General features: G+C 44.9%; 1 protein-coding gene across 1 annotated transcript in view; it reads right to left on the reverse strand.

Moving 5' to 3' along the window:
- The window catches only part of AUG6 (HAUS augmin-like complex subunit), a 117,086-nt gene that overhangs the window by 17,767 nt on the left and 75,605 nt on the right, over positions 1-23,714 (reverse strand). Inside the window, exons 5-8 of the mRNA XM_086799085.1 lie at positions 20,059-20,184; positions 19,798-19,960; positions 19,576-19,636; positions 18,952-19,279 (exon numbers count right to left, since the gene is read on the reverse strand). Of these exons, the coding sequence (XP_086655211.1) occupies positions 18,952-19,279; positions 19,576-19,636; positions 19,798-19,960; positions 20,059-20,184 (678 nt within the window). The remainder of the gene's footprint in view (positions 1-18,951; positions 19,280-19,575; positions 19,637-19,797; positions 19,961-20,058; positions 20,185-23,714) is intronic.

Raw genomic sequence — 23,714 nt, forward strand, 5'->3', positions numbered from 1 at the left:
ATCATGGCAATTCCAAAATCTGATTATGTATTTGTACATAACTACTCACACAGCTTTATGCAACCCTACTTCTTGATTTAGGGCCACTACCATCAATTTAGAGCTTGTACCTTCAATTTGCAAGTCTTGAAAACTTCAAAAGCCTCCAAGTGTCTTCTAATCACTTCAAATACCTTAGAAAGAGGCTTACAAATTTGCATTGACAGCTCCTAACTTTTATCTATAGCACGTGGACAAACCCTTTAAAATCCTTCAATGAGTTTTCCAATCCTTGGTCCCAGAGCTTGGAAAAGCTTTACAAGACCTTCAATAGTATTCTCCCATACTTGACAACAGCACATAATTCCAGAACAAACTCCATAATCCAGCACAGCCAAAACAGTCCCAAACATGGCCTTACAACAGCAAGCATGTAGGAGGCTGCACTAAATTAATTGTGCAGTTACAAGTATGAAAAAGACTCCCCCAAACAGGCCATACGCAACAAGAGAGAGCCTTCAAACTGGTATTACAATGATAGCTTGATTAGATATGTTGAAGCTTACACCAAGTACATGCTTTTGTAGGTTGTAAGCCTTATTTTTGACTCGAGGGAACCACACACACATACTAGACAAGTGACATGGCACACTCATCTTATCCACACCTGAGGGTGGGGTCACACACACACACACACACACACTTAGCCCATTTAGGGGTTGTTCACACACAAACACAAGTGGTTACACAAACAGGGGCACACATACATGATGGGTACACACAGAGACTCCGAAATATCCAACAAAAAGATGCAATTGCCATATAGCAAAAAACAGGATGTATACTTGAGCGAGCAGAACAAAGCTTTGAGATATGTGCACAAGAACTCGAGTGCCTAAGGATTCCTACTCCAAAGACATCTCTCTGAGAAAAAGTCCCAAAACAAAAAACAATACCTCAAAGTCTTGCCAATGATGAACAAGATTCCGTGCAACTAGCAATGATGGCGAAGGGAGCCTATCAAGGAGAACGGATGACAGAGTGCCAAGGCAAGGTTGAAAGTCCAGACACCATAGACGATCAGCTTAGCAGAAGTCAAGACGCCAACCCTACAGGTGCAGTGGCAAGAATAGGTTGAGCGTCGTTGGATCTGGTAGAACTTCCGAGAGCGGTGGATACTCTTGTACTAGCTCCACTCGTGAAACGGGCGGCGCAACTGGCTAGGCAGTGGTGGCTCGTTGGCCTGTGGCTGAGGGATGGGGGGGGGGGGGGGGGGAGGGCATCAGCTAGCTTTGGGCAGGCGGCGCAAGTGGTCTCTGGACAAGCGACGACCGAAATTGATAGAGGCCCAAACGGTGAGTGAGCACACTGCTGGCAGAGGCTTTTATTACACGCACACAAGACTAGCTTCGAGGTTTGGGGAAGCTTGGAGCTAGGCAGGCTGATTGGCGAGCAGAGTTAGGGATAGACTAACGAGCGAGCACCCAAGTATGGACAGGCGAGCGCCCAAGTGTGGACGCCCGATGACCGGCCAAGAGCCTATAAAAGGGTGGCCAAGGTTAGTCATTAGTTCACAGAGTCTCACGTGTCTTTGTGAGAGCTCTATGGTCAGGAGCCTGTATCTAGTGCAGACGTGCACCTACTTTATGAAGCCGAGGCCGGTAGCAGTCTCGAGGCCCGCAAGGGTAGCTTCGTGGCGGTATGGGACGTCACAAGGTAGAGATTGGTCGGTAAGTCCATCAAGTTAGCTCAGCTTGTGGCTCAGTGGGGACAGCCAAGACTTGTGGGCTTGCCCACAGCTGTCAAGGTTGGGAAGTGAGTCAGGCATGCACCCCCTTCACGTTTGTTTGGTTTGTTTTGCAAGTTTCGAGTCTTGTACCAGGGGCGTTCTACGAGGTGATCCTTCAGGGATTTGACAGTGGTATCAGAGCAAGCCTCGAGAACGAGCAAGTCGGTAGGTAGAGAAAAAGAGGTCAAAGAACAGGTATGAGTTCAAGAAGATTGCTGTTTTTCCGTGCATACTGCTGTTTTTTCATATTCACCATGTTATTTTTACATCGTTGGAACCCGTGTTAGGGATTCTGGTCTTGTAAAGGGTTGTCTTGTTTAGCTAGAAGAAGGGTTGTTTTTTTTAACAAGGGAAAGAGAAAAGAAGCCAGTCGGCTGTACCATTTAGTAAGATAGAGAGAGAGGAAGTTTTATAGCTGTGTGGCGATTGATTGCATGCGTGGCGCTTGAGTGGCTGTGAAGCCCTTATGAGGGAAGAAGCCAGCCGAAAGCACCTTGAACCAGCCATATGCAAGTATGCGCAGGCAAGTATACGTGGGTGTACGCAGGTATATGCACGTGTACGCAGGTAGCAACTTCAGTTGCACGCAGGCGGGTGGTACACACAGGCAAGCGGGCTGGTATTTGCACGCAGTCGGGTAGACATTGTTGGTCATGTCCACCCCCGCTTGGTTCAGGTGTGAACACAGCTTACTCACAGGCACTTTTTCCATGTAGCTGGACACAGGTTTTTTCCCCATGTGAACACACTTTTGTGTTGGGCACTTTGTCCTAGGCCTTTTAGTACTCACTTGTACTTTCATTTCATATCATTATTGAGTACATCTTTTCCAGCACTCTCACATTTCTCTATGCTTGAGGTTTTGTGCGTGCGTGCGTGCGTGCGTGCGTGCGTGCGTGTGTGTGTGTGTGTGTGTGTGTGTGCAGGCTAGCTTTCCTCCTACCCAACATTGGTATCAAAGCTTGGTTAGGGTTAGGGTTAGGGTTAGGGTTAGGGTTAGCATTAGGGTTTGCCCCCTGTTGCCCTTCAGAGCTTGAGCCTATTGCACACATCAGGGCATTAGGGTTTTGATGCATTAGGTTAGGGTTAGGGTTTTGCCCTCAGCTGCCCTGTCGCCACCCTCAACTGCCCACCGCCGCCGCCCTCAACCACATCTGTAGGTTGCCGCCCCTGTGCGCCACCAGACCTGCCTTCGCCGCTTCAGATCCGCGTCGTACGCCTCTGCATCGAGCGCCGCCCCCGTCGCCCTCTACGCTGCCCAATTCGCAGTACCGCCGCTGCCATCGCCTTGACTGTACCTACGCCGCCGTAGTACGACTGTACATGTGCCGCCTGCGCGCCAGATCATCTGACAGATCTGTGCCGCGTCACCTGCATCTCATCCGCCTTAAATCTGCACCGCCCTGCCTAGCTGCCCTCCGTGCAGATCTGCACCACTCCTACAAAATGTACCTACACACTGGAAAATTCGAGGTATTTGAAAATTTTCAAGAAATTTCCATCCCATACAAGTTTCCAGGTTAACTTTCTGAGATTTGCAAATTTTTGACCTGAAATTGCACAAATTGCCTATTGAAATTTGGGGCATTTCACCATTGAGCCTGCAATTGCAACATTGGCATTGATTTCAACAAATTTGGTGCGTAATTGCACTAAAAATTTGGGAGTTTTGTAGAAATTGGCACTATTTGCAGGCAATTTTGGGTATTACAGGCACATTTGGTTGGCATTTTGATTACTTGACTCCCGCCCTATACATGAGACGAGTTTGTATCTAGCCCTTTGTGGCTGTTTTTAACCCTTTGTGGCTGTTTTTAGCCCTTCGTGGCTATTTTTTCAATAACTAATAGAAGGATCTTATTCCCAAAAAAAAAGGGACAAATTCGATAGCAATAACTATCCCCTCTAGAGTTTCATGGTCCAAAACCTTCTTGTGTCCAACAGCTTATGGGGTTATGTATCAGGTGAAGATGTACACCGTGCAGACATAGCACCTAACAAACCTGGCGGTGGTGCTCAGCAAGCTATAGTACCTACTCCTCCCTCACAAGAGCAGAAGAGGTGGGATACTCATGATGCCCAAGCGATGGCTTTGATTGCTATGTCAGTGAAGCGATCAATCATACCGCATATCAGGCTTTGCAAGACCTCATGGTGAGCTTGGGATGTACTTGAAACCATGTATTGGGCAAAGAATGAGGCCAGGGTTACATATCTCAAGAAGGAACTTGAGCACTTGGACATGAATGATGGTGATAGTATGGCTGATCATCTTACGAAGATCCAGGATCTTCGGAAGCAGTTGCTCAATATTGATGAGGTCATGTCTGAAAAGGAGTTGGTCTCCAGGACACTATCATCACTACCAAAAACTTAACTTGAACTTCCACGCATCGCTCACTCTATCTATGCGGGGAAACCCGGAACCAATTTTGTTTGAAGAGTTAGTTGGCTTGTTACTACAAGAGACGCAGAATCGGAAGAACAAATATTCTGTCATGCGTAGCAATGATGGGGTTTTTGTTACCCAAGGCAAGGGCAAAGGAAAAGCTAAAAGTAATTTTCAGCCAAAGGCTGATTTGAGACAACCTTCACAAAAGACTAAAAATGATGCAAGCAAGCCCAAGAAAACGGAAAAATGTCACTACTACAAAAAGCCAAGTCACTATTTGAATGAGTGCAGAAAGCAGCTTGCAAAGGAGAAGAAAAGGAAAGTGGCATGGCTCTAGATACTTCTTCATCACCTGCAGTGAAAGATGATGCATCAGTAAATCTTGTGCAAGATGAGTGGACTTTTCTTACTTGCAGTTATGATGCATCGTTAGAGTATATCCAGGTCACTGCGAAACATTTCACTACTGAAACAAAACGTTGTTGAAACGATTTATTTTGGAATGAAATGTTTCAACGCTGACATGTGGACAATGAAACGACAGATCGAAACGATTATATACATAAAATCTGAGGCTGGGGGTCCAAATCTGAAATTTCACATTTTGGCCTTCAAAACGAGGGAAAAAGAGACCTTCAACTAAGAGGGAAAGTGCAATTTCCAATCCGATTTGGGGCCCAAATATGAAGTTTCAAATTTGGGCCCGCCAAAATGTAAAATTTCAAATTTGGGCCTTCAATTGGAGAGCCAATTTGAGAGCCCAAATCTAAAATTCCAAATTTTGGACCTTCAAACTTATTTACATATTTACTTTAATACTTACAATCAAGAAAACAAGAGTACCAAAATCCAATAGCGAAAAACCAAACAAAGTTTGAAGCTACAATGCATTGTTGATTGTATCCATGGATAATTCTGAGTGATTTTCTCATTCCGAGTCATACTGTATATACATGTTACATAAACAAAAAATAGCATGCCTCATAATTGGTGGAGCCACAAGCACGAATTGCAATAATGTTTAGAATAGAACGTTTTTATTTCTTCCTTCTCAACTTTTGAGCTGCCCTGAAACGTTGGATGAAACATCCACAATTGAAACGTTTCAATAACGAAACGCGTTTCACGTTTCAGCAACAACAAAACACGTTTCGTGGTGACCATGGAGCATATGTCTCTCAGTGTCAATGAAAGACATGACACATGGTACTTTGATAGTGGTGCTTCTAAACACATTACCTCACAAAGGAATTTGTTTAAGAATCTTATGGCTTCCCCTGAAGGCAAACAGGCAACATGTGCAAACAATTCTTCTTATTTAGTTCAAGGTGTTGGTGAGGTGATCCTCACAATAGCAAATGATACAGACTTATGTCTTCCAAATATATTGTATGTGCCAGGGATTAAGAAGAACTTGTCCGTCTCCTCTTTTGCTAAAAGAGGATATGCAATGAACTTTGAGGACGACAGGTGCATAGTCAAAGACCGTCAAGGTCGCTACGTATTAGTCACTTCCTACACATTGCACCATGGGTTATATCAGCTCAACAGGTTTGACAAGAGAGAGCATGATGCTCACGTCGTTACCACTCTTACACCTACCATGCAAGAGGCAGAATTGTGGCATGCCAAAATTGGGCATGAAAATTATGGCAATCAGATGCTATTACAAAGGCATCAACTGGTGCAGGAAATGCCTCATGTAGAACTGCCACCAAAACATGTATGTGAAGCGTGCATATATTGGGTAAGATGCACAGAAATGCATTCCCAAAAGATGGATCAACAAGGGTTGTCTGAAAATTACGAAGTATCTCTCCAAGTGGACCACATAGGATGGACCTCAAAGATCGCACATAGTTTGTGATAAAAGTCAATCAGAGGAGCTGTTACAAGTGAACTATGCTTTGATGTCTCGTATGATTCGGGACAAAGAGCCCACTTCCGTTAAGGAAGCTCTTTCCCAAGAGACTTGGAGGAAAGCCATGCAAGTGGAACTTGATAAGTATACATTTGATGGGTTGGTGGACAAGCACAAGGCTAGACTTGTGGCTAAGGGCTATGCTTAGCATCCTGGCATCGACTATGATTCGGACAGTTCTTTCCCTTGCCTGTTCTCAGCGGTGGCTGGCATATCAGATGGATGTGAAATCTGTGTTCCTTAATGATGATTTGCAGGAGAAGGTGTATAGTGAGCAACCTCTAGGCTTTGAGGTTTCAAGAGAACAAAAATTCAAAATAAATTTTTCAAGGTGCATTAGGAATCAATTAAAAATGATTTAAAGACCTTAGCCTAAAGATCAAGATTTTCTGAAATTTTTGGATTATAGTCCAATTAAGGTTTCTATGGGCGAATAAGATTAATCCAAGTGTTGAGATGAGATAAATCCAATGAATAAAATAAAATACCCAAAAATGAGTAAATGCCCACATAAGATGAAGAATTGACTGAGTACAATGTATGAGATATTACTGAAAAAATTGAGATATTTTGGTATAATGATACATTTTTGACATCTTGATAAGGAGGGGAAGAGACTTCAAGGAGGCGCTTATTTCACACATGTGAATGAGTTTTAAATTCACAAATATTAAGATATTTCTATTTCTCCTCTCTCCTGGATCAAACCAAATCAAAAAGAGCCAAATTGATCCAAATCTTATCTACATTCAACCAAACTGAAGCTCAAAAATTCTAGAACCTAGTTGGACTCAGTTAGTAGCCTTCCTGACCTATAAATAGACCCTCATTCTTTTGTATTCTCATCTGTGAACTAGACCATGAGAGTATTATAGTAAAATAAGTATATTTTCTATTATCCTTTAAAAATCCTCTACATTTTGGAGAGATTGAAGCTTCTCTCTCTCTTCAACCTTCCTTGGAGCTTTTCTCTCAACATACTAACCAATTGATTGGTTGGGGACTTCTTCTAAGAATAGAGAAGCAAGCAAAATCAAGAGACAAGATGTGATTTTATGATTTTTTCTCTAATATTCTAAATGTTTTCACTTCTCAACCCCTCTCAAGCTTGAGAAGTATCCAAATGAATAGTTTTTCAATGCAAATGAAACTCTCTAATGAATTCTAATGATTAATCACAAAAAGATTATCTTTATGCTTAATTTAAGATAATTTTTAAGTATATCTCTCTCTCCTCCAAAGAATGGTCATTCTTACGACCAATTCTCTATTCAAATAATGCTTTTCATGGAGTAATTCTTAATTCTAAAATTAAACTCTATGCTAGTTCAGCTAGAGACTAAAGAAATAGCTTTTTAATGCTTTTATGTTACATAAATTAGGATGAACTTATGATTTAGATCAACAAATTGGATTTAGATCTATTGATAGTTAATCTATCATAATTCTATTACTAAGTTTTATTCTTTTCAAAATTATTAAAAATTATCAATAATAGCAGCGGAGCTATGGTAAAATTTTTAAAAATTAATACATAAATCATTTTTATGCATAATAGAAAAAGAGGGCTTCCTATCATATTCTAGAATAAGTCATCCTATGCTAAAAGAATAATTCTCATCATATCCATGAAAAATTAATTTTTAATATTTATGCATAAATTGTTAATTAGAAAAAAAAAATTAGTAATTTTATTTTTATGATAAAAGAGAAATTTCCATGATAATGAAGATCCATGTATTTTCAATGCAGAAAGAGAAAAATATGTACATTAAAATAATAAATATTTTTATTTAAAATAAAAAAATAGATAAATTATTTTTATGCATGAATAAAATTAAATGATGAAAGAGAAATTTCCCATCATATTTAGAATTCAATCATTTAAATGAAAAAAGTAAAATTCTTGTCATATTTAAATTAATGGATATTTTTATTTAATTTTTTAAAAAATAATTAATATTATTTTATACATGAATAAATTTAAATGATAAAAGAGGAATTCCCATCATATTTGAAATTCAATCATTTAAATGAAAAAAGAGAAATTCTTGGTATATTTGAAATAATGTATATTTTAATTTAATTTAAAAAAGAATTTTAGATAAATTCATTTTATGATAAAAGAAAAATTCCCATGACAATTAGAACCTAATTATTAAATGAGAAAAAGATGAATTTTAAGCTTATTTAAAAAAATAAATGATTACTATAATTTTACCTAGGAAATTAAGGTTGAGAAATTAAATGATAGAAAGAATATATTTAGATATTTTATGTGGTTAAATCACCAAATTGATATTTACCCAAAAATAGATTAAATGGAAGAAGAGTATTTTCATTAAAACCCAATATTCTCTAATAAAATCATTCCTTAATCTACTATGAAAAAGAAAGAATGAAATTCACAAAGTTGGAATTTCCTTACGATTAGAAGTTCTGTAGTTGTTTATCTCAGAAAATCTTTATTAGAACTGAACCGAATGATTTTGGTTAGACTACGAGAGAGATGGACACTAAACCTACTTGTCCATCTCTCGATCTAAATCAAGCAAAAACTTCGTGACCAATTCCAGTTCCTAAATACAAAGAATAGACTACCGTTGAATTAAACTAGTTTTCCTTTGACGGAAATCAGAATCTTGTTGGACAATCAGTCAAATGATGGGTAGATTACCCTGATGAGATATCAAGGATTCTCATTATAAAATTGAAAATTAAGGTAAAAGGGGTTTTGTGGAACCAATCTCAAACTGAGAATTTTACTTGCATAAAACCTATGTTTTTATTTAAAGGACTGTTTTACGCCAGAATGCTGGAGGAAGCATTTCGCATGTGTTTTACTAAGAGAAGGTTCGTTGCAACAGCTGGCGGAGAGTCGTCGAGAGACGTCGCTCGCGGCAAAGCCTGCCGAGGTCTTGACCAACCTTGGTACGGTTAAAATGGTGCGCTTCCGGTACGATGGGCGAGGACCGACGAAGCGGTCCCTGAGTGAAGTGCTAGGACACCTAAGTAGGATCCTGGAGGATTCTGACCCATAGTAACATGGGACGGGGAACGGGGTTCTTGGGAACCGAGACGGGGAACGGGGGGCGGCATGGCACGGTATACAAAATATGCAATTTTGAGTAAGCACTCATTTAAGAAACTTAACAATACTAAAACAAAGTCACTTTACACTTCCAAAGCATCAATATTAAGTCATACTAGCAAAAAAATGGATGTTACCCAGGACACCCAGTCGCCAAAGGCTAAAGCAAAAGACAAGGGCAAAGGCCTAGGCCCTAACCACGTAAGTGGCATACAAAAAAGAGACTATCACTGGTGTTGGTGGATAACTATTCGCTCGCTGAAGCTTTCGCTTTCCCCCCTGCTCGCGCTGCAGCCTATACGCTCACCCCTTCCCCGCCTCCTATCTGCCCTCGCCGCTGCTCTATAGCGCCCCCCCGCATCTGCTCTCTGCCGCCTCTGCCCCCCCACCAGTACTCATTCGCGCCAGCCCCCCCCCCCCCCCCCCCCCCCCCCCGCGTCTGTGCTCACTCAAGCCCCCCCCCCCCCCCCCCCCCCCGCCTGTGCTCTATCACGCCCCCCCCTCCACTGCTCTCTTTATTCGCGCCAGCCCCCCCCCTCCCCCCCTGGCCCTTACCGCCTGTATTTGTAATCCCCTCCCCTCTTTTTCTTTTCGCCCCCCTTTGTTCTCCCCCTCCTCCGCCGTTCCTCGCTCCGCCGTTTGTGCAGCTCGGTTCCTGCAGGGTTTTCCGTTTACGCTTCGCCTTCGACAAAGCTTCAGACACTGATGGAGGCTCCTCCCGCCCCACCTCAGAGAGACTCTTCCGCAGCCCCCTCGCCCGCCCCTGAGGATACCCCCATCAGTCTCTCTCTTTCGCCGGAAGAGGAAGCGAGCCTCGCCGCAGAGGTGGAACGCCTCCAGGCACATTCCACCATCTCCCGTATAGTCGGTACTCGCCCCAGCAGAGGGGAGATCCGAGATCTTCTCCAGGCCCGCCTTCTTGCAGATGTGGGCAAGATCCTGGACGTTCAGCTCCTGGGCCGCGGACACTACCGAATCGAGTTCGAGACAGCCCAGAGCACGGCCCAGGTCCTAGCCATGAGTCCCCTGGACATCAGGGGCACTCGGGCCTTCTTCAGACCTTGGCAGCATGGCTTCGACCCAGCAGCAGCAGTGAGAGCGCCTTTTTCATGTCACGGTTTGCTTCCCTGGACTCCGCCACGAGTACCTTCCGCTCCTTTCTAGGATAGGGGCATTGGTGGGCTCGGTGCTTGAGATTGGCCCCACAGCAGCTTCAGTGGTCGCTAGAGCAGCTGGCCTGCCTTCAGTCAGGGTTTTGGTTCCTGACATCTCCTCCCTTCCGAAGGTCATTCAGCTACCTAGGATAGGGGGGGGGATGGATTGATCAGAGAGTGGAGTTCTCGGGGCTCCCGAACCAGTGCTTTTTATGCAGGCAGGTCGGTCACCTAGCCAAGGCCTACCCTCGCAGGAGACCCCGACCTTCACCACAGCAGCAGGCCCGCGATGGCCCGCCCACAAATGCGGCTCGGCAGGCAGCCTCCGGGACACCTGCTCAGCCCACCGAGACCTCAGATTGGCAGCCTGGAGAGGGGCGCCGTAGTGGGAGACAGCCACAGCAGCAGGCCCAGAGGCCGATGCAGCAGCAGTCACAGCCTCAACATTACAGGGTTCCAGTGAGGAAGAGTTTTGCTCCCCTCCAGGAGGAGACCCCAGCGCAGCCTGAAGATCTGGAGATGCCAGCACCCCCTCCTTCGCCCCCACCCCCCCCTCCCCCCTCCCCCCCTCCCGCCTCGCTTTCGCCTTCGCCTCCTCCCATTCCCACTCCGGTTTTGTCAGCGGCTCCTTCCCCACCCCCCCCTCCCCCCCCCCCCCCCCCGCCTCAACTCCCCGGGAGGCCGTGGCAGTACCCTGGCGCTCACCTGCTGTCCGGCAGGCACTGAGCACCGACCTTGCTCGAGCTCCGCAGAGGAGACCTACCATGCCGATTCGGGCTTCACGGATATCTTCTATCCGCAGTCGGCTGAGTAGGCTCGACGCTCGACAACGCTCGGAGGCTTTTGACTACTCCTTCACATGGCTTTTTGGAGCGGAGAGCCCCCATTAGCCAGCACCATCAGAGTGCATGTGGTGATACCTCCGGCCCGAGGGGAGGAGGCACTTGATTCAACGGTGGCCTTCTCCTTCCCTCTTTGCAGCACTAGTGACCGGGAGTGGACTCTGGATCTCGCTCTTAGCATTCTGAAGACTCAGGCAATTGTGTTTTCTCACCATGTGAGCGATCTGGAGGTGACAGACATGATAGGCCGACTCTGGGAGCTGGCTCACTTCTTTGATTCCGGGAGTGCGGATGCCTCCGGGGTTCGCCACTTAGTGGTTCGCATAGTGGCAGACCTAGCACGCGACCCTGGATATGTATGTATACACGAGGTTGCTCTATCTGAGCGGGAGGCAGTCGCCATGGGACACAGCCTCTGGCGCCTGGTCCGAGATTCTTGCAGCACACCGGGTGGGCAGATTCGTAGCCGCTCGGATGGGGACTATTCTCCATCCAAGCCGCTTGCAAAGGCCCGCCGTATGGCTGAGACAGCCTCCACCTCAAGAGGTCATCCATGAGGATCATCTCATGGAATGTACAGGGCCTTGGCGGCGCACACTATGTACGCTATCGTGGATGCTTGAGGCAAGAGCTTCAGAAATGCCTGGTTGGGGGCAGTATTGATATTCTGATGATGCAGGAGCACCATTTGAGTGAGAGCAGGATTCGGAGATATGGTTCCGTGATGCCTGGCAGATGGGACACTTTTTGGTCTGCAGGGTTTGGCCCCTTGGGGGCAGGGAGGAGTATGTATGGTCATTGAAGATGCATGGCGGCAGGCCATTGTGGATCGCGGGGTCATTGTGCCGGGTAGAGCACAGTATGTTATTCTGAGGATGCATGATAAGCCCTTTGGCGTGCTCAATGTCTATGCGCCTAACCACGCTAGTGCCAGAGCAGAGTTCTGGACCCTTGTTAGAGATGCATTGCTCGAGGCCACACTGAAGGGAGATGAGAGTTAGGGTTTCATGTCGGAGACATACACAGAAAGAAAGAAAGAAAGAAAGATTTTATTAACGTCTTCCAAAAGACCGAACTCAGCCTATGAGACAAATCGGAGTACTTGTATGGGGTATCCTCTGTCATCCCAACAAAATGAAAAAGTACTGAATAAAAAAGCTGAATCTGGGTGTGCAGGGGATGGAGCTCTATTACTAGGAGAATGCAAAGCTATATGCATGGAGTACACAATCATGATATGCAACCTAGCTAGCTCCATCCTGTACCATACTGGGGGTATAAAATGGTATACATCAGTGAAGGGGGTGTCCACAACTCCCTGAAGAACATGCCTGGGTGTGCTCTGAAGCGAGCCAGTCGCTCCGCACCCTCTCTGTGAAACTGAGCTCTGATCTCTGTCATCTCTCTCTGGTATAGGCGTGGTGTCCGAAAGCCAGGTGTCCTCTGTCTCCTGCGGGCTCTAAGTGTCTCTGCTCTCTGGAGAGTAATTCCCTGCCGTGTAGGGGCTGGGAGGGGTATGGATCTCTGAAAAAATGTAGTAATCTGTGTCTGTCGCCCCCCCTCTGGAGCTGTCTGAGCCTGTAATAATGTCTCTCTGTGGCGCTGTATGTCTAGAATGTATCTCCCCAGTATGCGCTGGTCTGCTGTCTCAAAGATCTAGCGTAGGGAATGTGGCTCTCTGAATAAAATGGGATATCTCTCTCTGATGGCTGTATATGCTCTGCATCTGCATACATAATGCTCCTCACTCTCCACCTCCTCTCTGCACAATCTGCATACCCTCTCCTCTCGGGGGATCCGTGCTGCTCTGCCAGTCTCAATCTCCAATCGATGTGATGAAACTCTGAGCTGACCAATAGCCACTCGGGAGCCGTGTGGTAAAAAGCCCTCCATGTATCTAGGCCTCTCTATAAATCCATCATCAGTGATACTCATGAAGTGATCTCTGTAGTATAGCATCTTCGGTGGAAGAGGCTGTGTAGGCGATATCCATGTCTCTCGTGTATAGAGCTGCCATAGATCCTGTCTCAATACTCTGTTCCTCTCACTATGAGAGAGACGGATATGTGGTGCATCCCTATCATACTGGAATGGTGGTAGATGATCCATGTCTAGGCCATGCTGTGAGAACCAATGTGTGACCTATGCATACCATGATCCTCTGTCTCCTGCCTCAGCCAACTGTCTAGATGCCTGAAAAGCTCTGTATGATAATCTGTCCTATGGCATCTCTCTGAATCTGTCTAGCAGGCATATAGTCTGAAATATGGCCTCTACCATCATAGGAGGCGCAGCAAACTCTGCTCGGAGAGAGAGAGAGAGAGAGAGAGAGAGAGAGAGAGAGAAATGAAATGAAATGAAATGTTATATTAACGTCTTCAAAAGGCCATAATGACCTATGAGACCAAAAGTTACATCATGGTGGATCTGATACAATGTCTGGATTAAAAAAACCCAGAAAATGAAAAATAAAGATGATACTACTGGCACCTAGAAAATGAAACTGGAACTGGAAGGTACACTATGGAGGTACCTCCATCTCATAATATGTGCCGCATCGGACACTGGCAGAGAGAGAGAGAGAGAGAGACATATGGGGATAAGTCAACTCAATAGTATGAGTGTGTGACTCCCCTATCACACATGTATATTTGCACTAGTACACATAGTGCACTTAGTACATTAAAAGTACTAAGTGTACTATGTACTATAACTTATGGGCTTGTACACACTATAAGGGTGGGCATAATGCCTTTACCCCAACAACCTCCCACTTAAAGGTAAAGTGCCCTTAAGTAAAGGAAAAGAAAAATCAGCATGTACATGATAATATACAAGGCCATATCAAGGCTGAAACTGGCCTCATCCAATGCCCATCAAGTGTCTGCAATGAGCAAACCGCTCCGGAGGCAAACTCTTTGTCAACAGATCAGCCGGGTTGTCATCCGTATGAATCTTAACAAGCTGAATTTGCTTGTTCTCTATCACCTCTCTGATGAAGTGATACTTCACATCCACATGCTTCGTCTTTGCATGAAAGACAGGGTTCTTTGCCAACTGGATAGCACTCTGACTGTCACAATGCAACAATGGAATATCCCCTGTATAACCCAAATCAACCACTAACCGAGATAGCCATAATGCCTCCTTGCAAGCCTCTGTGGCTGCAATATACTCGGCCTCTGTAGTAGATAAGGCAGTGCACTTCTGCATCCTGGATATCCATGACACAGCACCTCCTGTGAATGTAAACACATAACCGGTAGTAGACTTCCGGTTATCTGGATGACCGGCATAATCCGAATCCGTGTAACCATGCACTAATGCATCATGTTTGCCAAAACAAATGCACATATCATGTGTGCCCTTCAGGTATCTCATGACACCTTTCACTGCTTCCCAATGCTTCTTGCCAGAGTTGGCCATGTATCTAGAAACCACTCCCACTGCAAATCCAATGTCCGGCCTGGTAGCAACCATGGCATACATGAGACTGCCACAAGCTGAAGCATACGGAATCTTGGCCATATCAGCCCTGCCACTCTCTGACTGTGGGCTGTCCATAGCACTGAGTTTCACATATGGAGGCAAAGGAGTACTAGTCTTCTTCCCCCCATCCATATTGAACCTCTGCAAAACTTTGCCAATGTATTCCTTCTGAGACAAATACAACACATACTGATTTCTGTCCCGAAGTATCCGCATACCCAAAATGTGATTTGCATCACCTAAATCCTTCATATCAAAGGTTTGATGCAGCCTCTGCTTCAAGGTATCCATCTCCTTACGAGATTTCCCGGCAATCAACATATCATCAACATACAAGATGAGGATCAATAGACTGCCATCCAAAGCTTTCTTGGTGTATAAGCAGTGATCTATGTCACTTCTCCTGAATTTCTGGGATTTCATGAATGTATCAAATTTATGATACCATTCCCTTGGTGCCTGTTTGAGCCCATAAAGACTCTTTTTCAACTTGCATACAACCTTCTCCTTTCCATTCACTGCATAACCCTCTGGCTGTTGCATATATGTCTCCTCATGGAGATCACCGTGAAGAAAAGCAGTCTTCACATCCATCTGAATCAAGTCCAGATCATCATGAGCAACCATAGCTAATACAGCTCTAAGTGTGGTCATTTTGACCACTGGAGAGAAGATCTCATCAAAGTCCACACCATATTCCTGCTTGAAGACCTTAGCCACTAACCTGGCTTTGTATCTTGGCTTTGCATCAAGTGCAACTTTGAGCCTGTAAACCCACTTGCATGGCAAAACCTTCTTGCCTGTAGGCAAATGCACCAACTTCCATGTTCCATTTTTGTGCAGAGAATCCATCTCTGACTTCATAGCACGCTCCCAAAGAGCCTTGTCTGCCCTCTGTAAAGCCTCCTTATAACATGAGGGCTCCCCACAGTCAGCGAGCATCAAGTAGTCAACCCCTGGAACAAACCTCTCAGGGGCTCTGGAGGGTCTTGTAGACCTCCGTACCCAATGACCATCATTTGCAGGTTGCTGTCCAGCCTGCATATCACCTATTGGTGGCTCCTGTTCCATGCCATAAGGTTGAAAAATCATGCCCGGTATCTCCTCCAACTGTGGGATATCCATAGGGATATCTTCTGCCATCTCTGGCTGTCCATTTGGACCATTTTCAGCACCATTTAAGGGCTGGTTTTGCTGCTGTAATGGCTAATTTACAGCCCTTGGTTGTTGTCCATGATGTCCATCATCATCAAAGATGACTCTACCAGGCTCCTGTTGCCTTGCAGGCTCCTTATACATGCATGTTTCATCAAAAATGACATCATTGCTGCGTATAATCTTTCTATTCACTGGATCCCAAAGTCTATACCCCATTTCACCTCTGTCACCATATCCTAGGAATATGCATTTGTGAGACTTAGGATCAAGTTTGGTGCGCATTTCCCTGCGTATGTGCACGTACGCAACGCAGTTTAACTAGTTAAGACTTTCACTCGTTAGATTAATTCTCTCGTTAGAAGATTTCCCTCGGAGGAATCACCCCTGCCTTCCGAGCGAGGGAAGTTTTTCCGCGCTCGGTTTCGGAGGAACCACCGGACTAGTCTCTTGTCCGGACATCCGCGGGTGAGGCCCCGAGTGTGGATCCCTGCCCCACGCGAGAGGCTAACGCTGCTTCCGCTGCCAGCACCCTCGGAGGGGGCACCGCGGAGGAGGGGCAAGGGTCTCACACTTTGCAGAGGAGGGACAAGGGTCTCACACTTTAACACCTACTTCTGGTATAGACACAGTTAGATGTGTTGTTACATTGGCTGCCCATCATGGATGTAAAGTGCATCAATTGGACATAAAATCAGCTTTTCTCAATGGGGATTTACAAGAAGTTTATGTAAATCAGCGCGTTGGTTTTGTGATGGATGGTCATGACAGCAAAGTATGCAAGATTCGAAAAGCACTTTCTGGTCTCAAGCAAGCTCCCCGAACTTGGTAAGAGAAGATACATACTTATTTGGACAGCCAGGGTTTTCGCTATAGTCCAACAAAGAGCACCCTCTATGTGAAAGAGGATCATAGCAATTTGATTATGCTCATTCTTTATGTGGATGACATGTTGCTAACTAGGAATGATTTGGAGAGAAATTTCAGCATTCAAAGCTGAATTGCAAACCTCATTTGAGATGCTAGATTTAGGATTGTTGCATTATTACTTGGGCATACAATTTGTGCAAACAGATGTTGGGATTTGTACATTCAAAAGCTATTGCACAAATCTGGATTTCAAGATTGTAAGCCCATCTCTACTCCAATGGAGCCAAGGCTCAATTGAGCATGTATGATGTTGGAGAGCCTTTTGATATGAGTGTTTACAGCCAAGCATTGGACTGCCTCATATACTTATGAGGCACACGCCCGGATATTCAGTTTGGGGTTTCCCAGGGTAGCAAATTTATGCATAGCACAAGTACAAAGCATTGGCAAGCAGTGAAGCATTATCTTGCTTGGGTATATCCAGGGGGAGGCAACTTGCAGTTACATGCTTAGAGTGTTTCAGACTGGGCTGGTAACTATGATACACGGCAATCCACCAGTGGAAATTGTTTCTTTTTGGGACATTCATGCATATCTAATTGTGAGGTTGAGTACATGGCCACCTTTACAACCACAGTAGATTGTGTATGGCTGAGGAGATTGACGATTGATCTTCGTGAGTGTCAACAAGCAACCACTACCATACTCACTGACAGTTAGAGTGCTATAGCCGTAGCACAAAACCGAGTGTTTCATGCACGTACTAAGCACAAGGAGATTCATTATCATTATGCCAGAGAGAGCATACATGCAGGGGAGATCGTGTTATCTTACTGCTGTACACAAGACAATGTTGCAGATCTATTCACGAAGGCGTTGCCTCGACAGAGATTTGAAGCTTTCCACAAAGCTTTGGGCTTACTCTCCTACAAAGAGTGATCTTCTACCCGCCTTGCACAGGTTCACATTACCACTACAAGGGGGATTTATTGGCATATATGATACGAGTAGTGCCACATGTGAACATGGGCTAACCAAGGGCACTTTTCCCCTTTGGGTTTTTCCCCTTGGAGATCTGGTGTGAAGGACATCTTCTATTTTAGTTGTATTACGATATTATAGATTTGACCTTCTAACTCCACACATTCCAATGCAAATCTTCTCTTTGCATCTCTCATCACCTTGTATTTTTCTCTTTGGGTTTTTCCCCTTAATGATCTCGTGTGAAAGGACACCTTCTATTTTAGTTGTATTATGATATTATGGAGTTGACCTTCTAACTTCACACATTCCAATGGAATCTTCTCTTTGCATCTCTCATCACCTTGTGTGTGCTTCACTCTATGTGTGTGCGTGCGCGCACGCGCTCTGCTTCTGTGCCAAACCCTAGTTCAGTTCCTGCAGCTTCCCTCGTGGGCCAACACAACTTGCATCTAGCCAATAGCCATGCATCAGGAGTCTATGAAAGCATCTTCTGAGTGATGATGAGTGGCATCCAGGTACAAGACAATGACCATGTTCCCACTTTTTCATTGTAGGCACACAAAACAGCATAATATTGTGCGAAGACCAATGCTAATAAAGTTTTTTTGGGTACCAAGATCAAGGGGCATGTTTCAGATTATAGAATGTTTGTCAGATCTTAAAACATGCATTGAAATTTCAGCTACATCCAGGTCCTATCAAAGGGGTCCCTCCCCTCCCACTCCTTGACTTCAGCATCTAAGCTCCACAGCATTGCAAGCAGCCCCTTCCTCCACTCAGCAAGCAACTGCCCAGTATGGGCCATAGCTTTATCATCAAAGCACATAAATGCCAAATTCTCAGCCATCTAATGTTGCAAAAGGTTTCAGCAGTGCAGTTATTACTTGTTCTCCATCTATTTTGTTGAGCATCTGAGTGTAGATTGTATGCATGGAAAGTATCTGTTGTAACTGTGAAACTGGCAACACCACATAGTTGTGAATTCTACTAAGTCATCACTGTGCTCACGACTTGCAGCGTGATGACAATCAAAAGCTCATGCATGCATTAAAACCTTTGTGTAGTATCATTATTCATGTTCAGCATGATGAGGCCAAGCTCATCTACGTGAAGGGGCACGTTATGAGTATCTACAGGCAGGAAAAAATGTACTAGAAAGAAGCTTAATAGCTTGATATAGATGGTCCTTCGAATCATTGAATGAAGAAAGTGGTTGGACATGAAGCCACAAATCACGACCTTTTACTTTAACAAGTAGTTACATGGATACCTGAGGAACACTTACCACACGAAGAGCTTGTTTGTGTATACGTTGTAAAGAATGTGTCCAACGCCTCAAAATTTCAGCAACATCTAGAGGTGAGGATCCCTTAATGGCTTTCTCATCACTTCTTGGGAAACTCTCTTCATTGGCCTCAAGTACACTACCGGCCACATCTGAACCTCCATTTGATAGAGCATGGCAAAAGCCATTATTAAGTTCTATTGAATTCATCTGGTCAATCCTGAGGCTAGCAGGGGCTTCTTCTGCTGTAAAGGAAGATAACTCATTTGAAGAAGCACTAGAGCTTCTGTCCATTGCTGCCCGGAGTGCAGGCCCAGACACACGATACCTACAATCGTCAAGAACTCATCATGGGAAATTACAACCAAAGAAATGATCTGCTATACTTTGCCTAGAAAGTGAAGAAGCAGATTCTATAACGAAAAAGCCAAGCACAAATATGACCCATTTTTGAAGCTTACTACAGACAACTGGCCCAATGTGTTTTGCTTCTGCTAAGAAGCATAGAAGGCTTATTATACTTTCTTTCTGAACCCCCCCAAAAAAAAAGGAACCTTTGAAGATACTGAAACTCCCAAAGAACTTAACAGAATCGTGTTTCTTTACAACTAGAGAGTTTCATACCTGTGCTCACGATGAGCTATGAGATCTTCAATAGGTCCAGATGCTAACTTCTCATGCTGGGCTGTAAACCCACCCCCCGCCCAAAGGATTAAAATTATGCATTAATCACACAACCAAAGCGAGAGTTTCTTCATAAATGCCAAATAACTCAGCTTGTAGCTCATACATATCAACAGATGCATGCACAAGACGAGACCATTCAAGTGCTTGACTGTGATATACCTGTCTGACTGATAAGTGACTCCCAGAGATGAGATGCTCTGTTCACAGACAGTGACTTATGCTCTTCAAGAGAACTTTCAGAACCATTTCGCCACTCTCTAACCAGACCCTCTCTCTGATTTCTGGGTTCCTGAAGTTTGTCTAACTCTTGGTGCAAGTATGCCTAATCAGGAGACAAAACCATCAAATCATGACCAGAGTTACACTGAACTGCCAAGATCTCCCTTTAGAGCCTACTTTAAATGCATATATTGCAATTACCTCTTCAGCACACAACGCTCTATACTCTGCAGTCATATCATGTGCAAGGCTTGACCATAATGCTTGTCTGCGAACTGCTGTTGTGGCACCATCAAGAAAGCGCCTACGCTCAATTGCGATTCTAGCCTGCCAAAAATGTCTCACACAGTCATTAACTTCACAAATTCTTAAAGTCGGGTTCCTCCAAAACTACCAACAAAACCAAAATACCCTTGCTGAAACAGCTGAAAGGATGTACAGACAGCCCGCTTGAATGCTTCTGGATGGTTGCTTGAGTACCTTTATATATCACTTTGAACCACTTAACATTAAAGATGACCACTTTTAAATCTCTAAAGAAGTGTCCAAAACCACCCCCCACCCCACCCCCCGGCGCGGTTTTCATCTGCACAGTTGCCCCCGCCTCCTTTTTCGCTGCCCCCCGCCTCATTCCGCCTGTGCGCCTTCTTCCTGCCCCCCTTCACCCTCCTCCTCCATGTTGTTCGCCACCCTCTGCTTCGTCTCACCTCTTCAAGCACTCCTCTGTTGCCCTTCTCTCCGCCCTGGCCTTCTCTTCCCGTCCGTCATCCCCCTCTTCTCCTGTCACGTGCATGCCCATGCCATGGCTAATCCCTAGCATGAATATCAGTAATCCCTGATTAAGTATCAGTATCTTAGTCAGAAGCATCAGTAGTATCACATCAGCATGGTCATCATCAGCATGATCATCATCATCATCAGGAGCAGCAGCAGCAGCAACCACCTGGAAAGGTCACAAGGACCTGTCGGCTGGCACCAAGTACCTGTCGGCTGACAGCCAGCCTTGTGCATGCAGGTGGCCAGGGCTTCAGATGTTGGCAGCAGACGTGGGCAGCACAGCAGTGATGGCATGACATTAGCATTTTGCTTGTCCACAAACAGGCTGACAGAGCCTTTAGCTGGCCAACTGCATCCTCTCCCATATATATAAGCAATTCAGCATAGTCAGCATAAGGAAGTGATTATTCAGTCTAGCAGTCAGTAGAGTATCGTGTAGAAGTGCCCAGGTCACCCTTACGGGGCTGACCATAGGGCTACATCATGTACAAGCAGTAAGCAACCTTTTTGTACCATAGTAATACAAGAAAACCTGAACACTAATCTCTCTCTTCTTCTCTCTCCTCTCTGTCTTAATATAAGTTAATTAGCATTAATGTTCTTAAGTATGCTTAGGGCTGTGGATCAGTACAGCAAGGCTTCCGCGCATGCAACATCTCCCGTGTCTTCTCAGCATAGGTGTTGCGGCCGGGTTTTTTTTCTTTCAGCAAGAGTCGGCTTCTTTGGTCCTTACCCCTTCAAGGGGACTCCACAGCAGCCACACCGTCATCCCGACTGAGGCCACCACCCCTTGCCATTTTTCCGAAGCAAACCTCCAGCTCTTGGCTTCTACAGTTGCCTCCCTAGCAACCCCTTTTCCCTTATTTGCAAGATCGTAGGGAGCCGCCCCATGCACGGACAGATTCAGAACTTGGTCCAGGCAACCCTCATTGGGAAGCCCGGCAAAATCACCGATATCCATTTTCTTGGGCTTCACTATTCTCAGATGGAGTTCATAGGGGCACATCGAGTGATGCAGTAGAGCCCCATTGCGATATGCAGCTCTCAGGCGGTTTTCACTAGATGGCAACACAGCTTCAACCGTGCATCCAACCCCCTTGCCGGTTTTTCCGGCTTTCCAGTTACAGTCTACTTCCCTGGCCTTAGGAATGGACAGATGTTCCGGCTTCCCAGTTGCGGTCTGCTTCACCCTGTCCTCCATCCGATTGGACAGATGTTGGCATCCCCCCAAACTTCCCCTCTCAGTGGTAGCCAAGGCAACTGGGATTCCTTCCATCAGAGTTTGTGTAGCCTCTCCACAAGCTCTCCCGTAGGTTATCGCACTTCGGGGGGCAGCCCTTTCCTGTATTTTGGTATTTCCAGTATTTTTGTTGCTAATGTTGTTTCCATTGTTAACTTTACTAAAGTGTTCTAAATATGTGTATATTGTCTTTCAATCTGTAGGCCTCCTATAGGGAGCGGTCGCATTGGTATTAGAGCCCGGTCGTCTCTCTTGAGGAGATGGAGTTTTGAGATCGGAAGCAAGTACAAACACTTGACTCAATGGACAGCCAGGGCAACCCATTGAAAGTGCCAAATTCGAGAGGCCAATCAAGTGCTTCACGGGATTCCGATGCATTGCATGGAAGGCATAAGCCATTTTGAGGTGTAATGAGCTCATTCATGGGCTGAATTGGAGCACCCAAATGCTGTCCATTGGACAAAGTTGATGGCTGATCTGTAGAGCCATCATCTGAATTTTTAGCAAATACAACACCTCTGCTGTCCAAAATACTTTATGTGGAAGGATTAAAGAGACGGTAGCCTTTACTGCCACTGCTATAACACACAAATATGCACTTAGTAGCTTTGTCATCAAGCTTACCTCTCAACTGCTAAGGTACATGTGCATATGCTATACATCCAAAAACTCTAAAGTGATCAACTTTAGGTTTCCTTTCATGCCAAGCCTCATATGACGTGATGATTTTCAATGCTTTAGTAGGGCATCTGTTTAAAACATGTGTAGCACAAATTTTTGCCTCCATCCAAAATTTGTGAGGCAATCCTTTGCCTTAACCATGCATCTAGCCATTTCCATCAAAGACTTGTTCTTTCTCTCAACAACACCATTTTGCTGAGGGGAATATGGCATCGTGCATTGATGCTTTATGCCTCTCTCAGCCATAAATGCTTTATTTCCCCCCTCCATCTCTATGGAGGGTCTGCACTTTGCAACCTGTTTGATTTTCAGCTTGTGCCACAAAATGTTGAAAACATGCAAATACATTAGATTTGGCTTTCAAGGGATACACCCATGCAACTCTGGAGTAGTCATCGATAAAGGTTACAATGTATAGATGCTTTCCAAAAGATGGTGTCCGCATAGGACCACACACATCACTGTGCACAAGCTGTAATTTCCAGAAAGCCCTTATTGATCCATCTTTTGGGAATGCATTTATGTGCATCTTACCCAATATGCACCCTTCACATACATGTTTTGGTGGCAGCTCTACATGAGGCATATCCTGTACCATATTATGCCTTTGCAATAGCATCAAACTGCCATAATTCACATGCCCAAACCTGGCATGCCACAATTCTACCTCGTGCATGGCAAGTGTACGAGTGGTAACCACATGAGCATCATGCTCTCTCCTGTCAAACCTGTCAAGCTAATATAACCCATGGTACAATGTGCCGGAAGTGATCAATGCATAGCCACCTTCACGGTCTTTCACTGTGCATCTATCATCCTCAAAGTTGACTGCATATCCTCTTTTAGCAAAAGACGAGACGGACAACAAGTTCTTCTTAAACTCCAGCACATACAATACATCTAAAAGACATAAGTCTGCACCGTTTATTGTTGTGAGGATCACCTCACCAACACCATGAACTGGATAAGAAGAATTGTTTGCACATGTTATCCGCTTGCCTTCTAGGGCAGCCATAAGCTTCTTAAACAAATCCCTCCGACAAATCCCTCCGAGAGGTGATGTGTTTAGAAGCACCACTGTCAAAAAACCATGTGTCGTGTGTTTCATTGACACTGAGAGACATATGCTCCAAAGATGCATCATAACTGCAAGTGATGA

Source organism: Cibotium barometz, chromosome 1 (assembly GCF_041138505.1).
Source record: "Cibotium barometz isolate CiBa-2024 chromosome 1, ASM4113850v1, whole genome shotgun sequence".
NCBI lineage: Eukaryota > Viridiplantae > Streptophyta > Polypodiopsida > Cyatheales > Cibotiaceae > Cibotium > Cibotium barometz.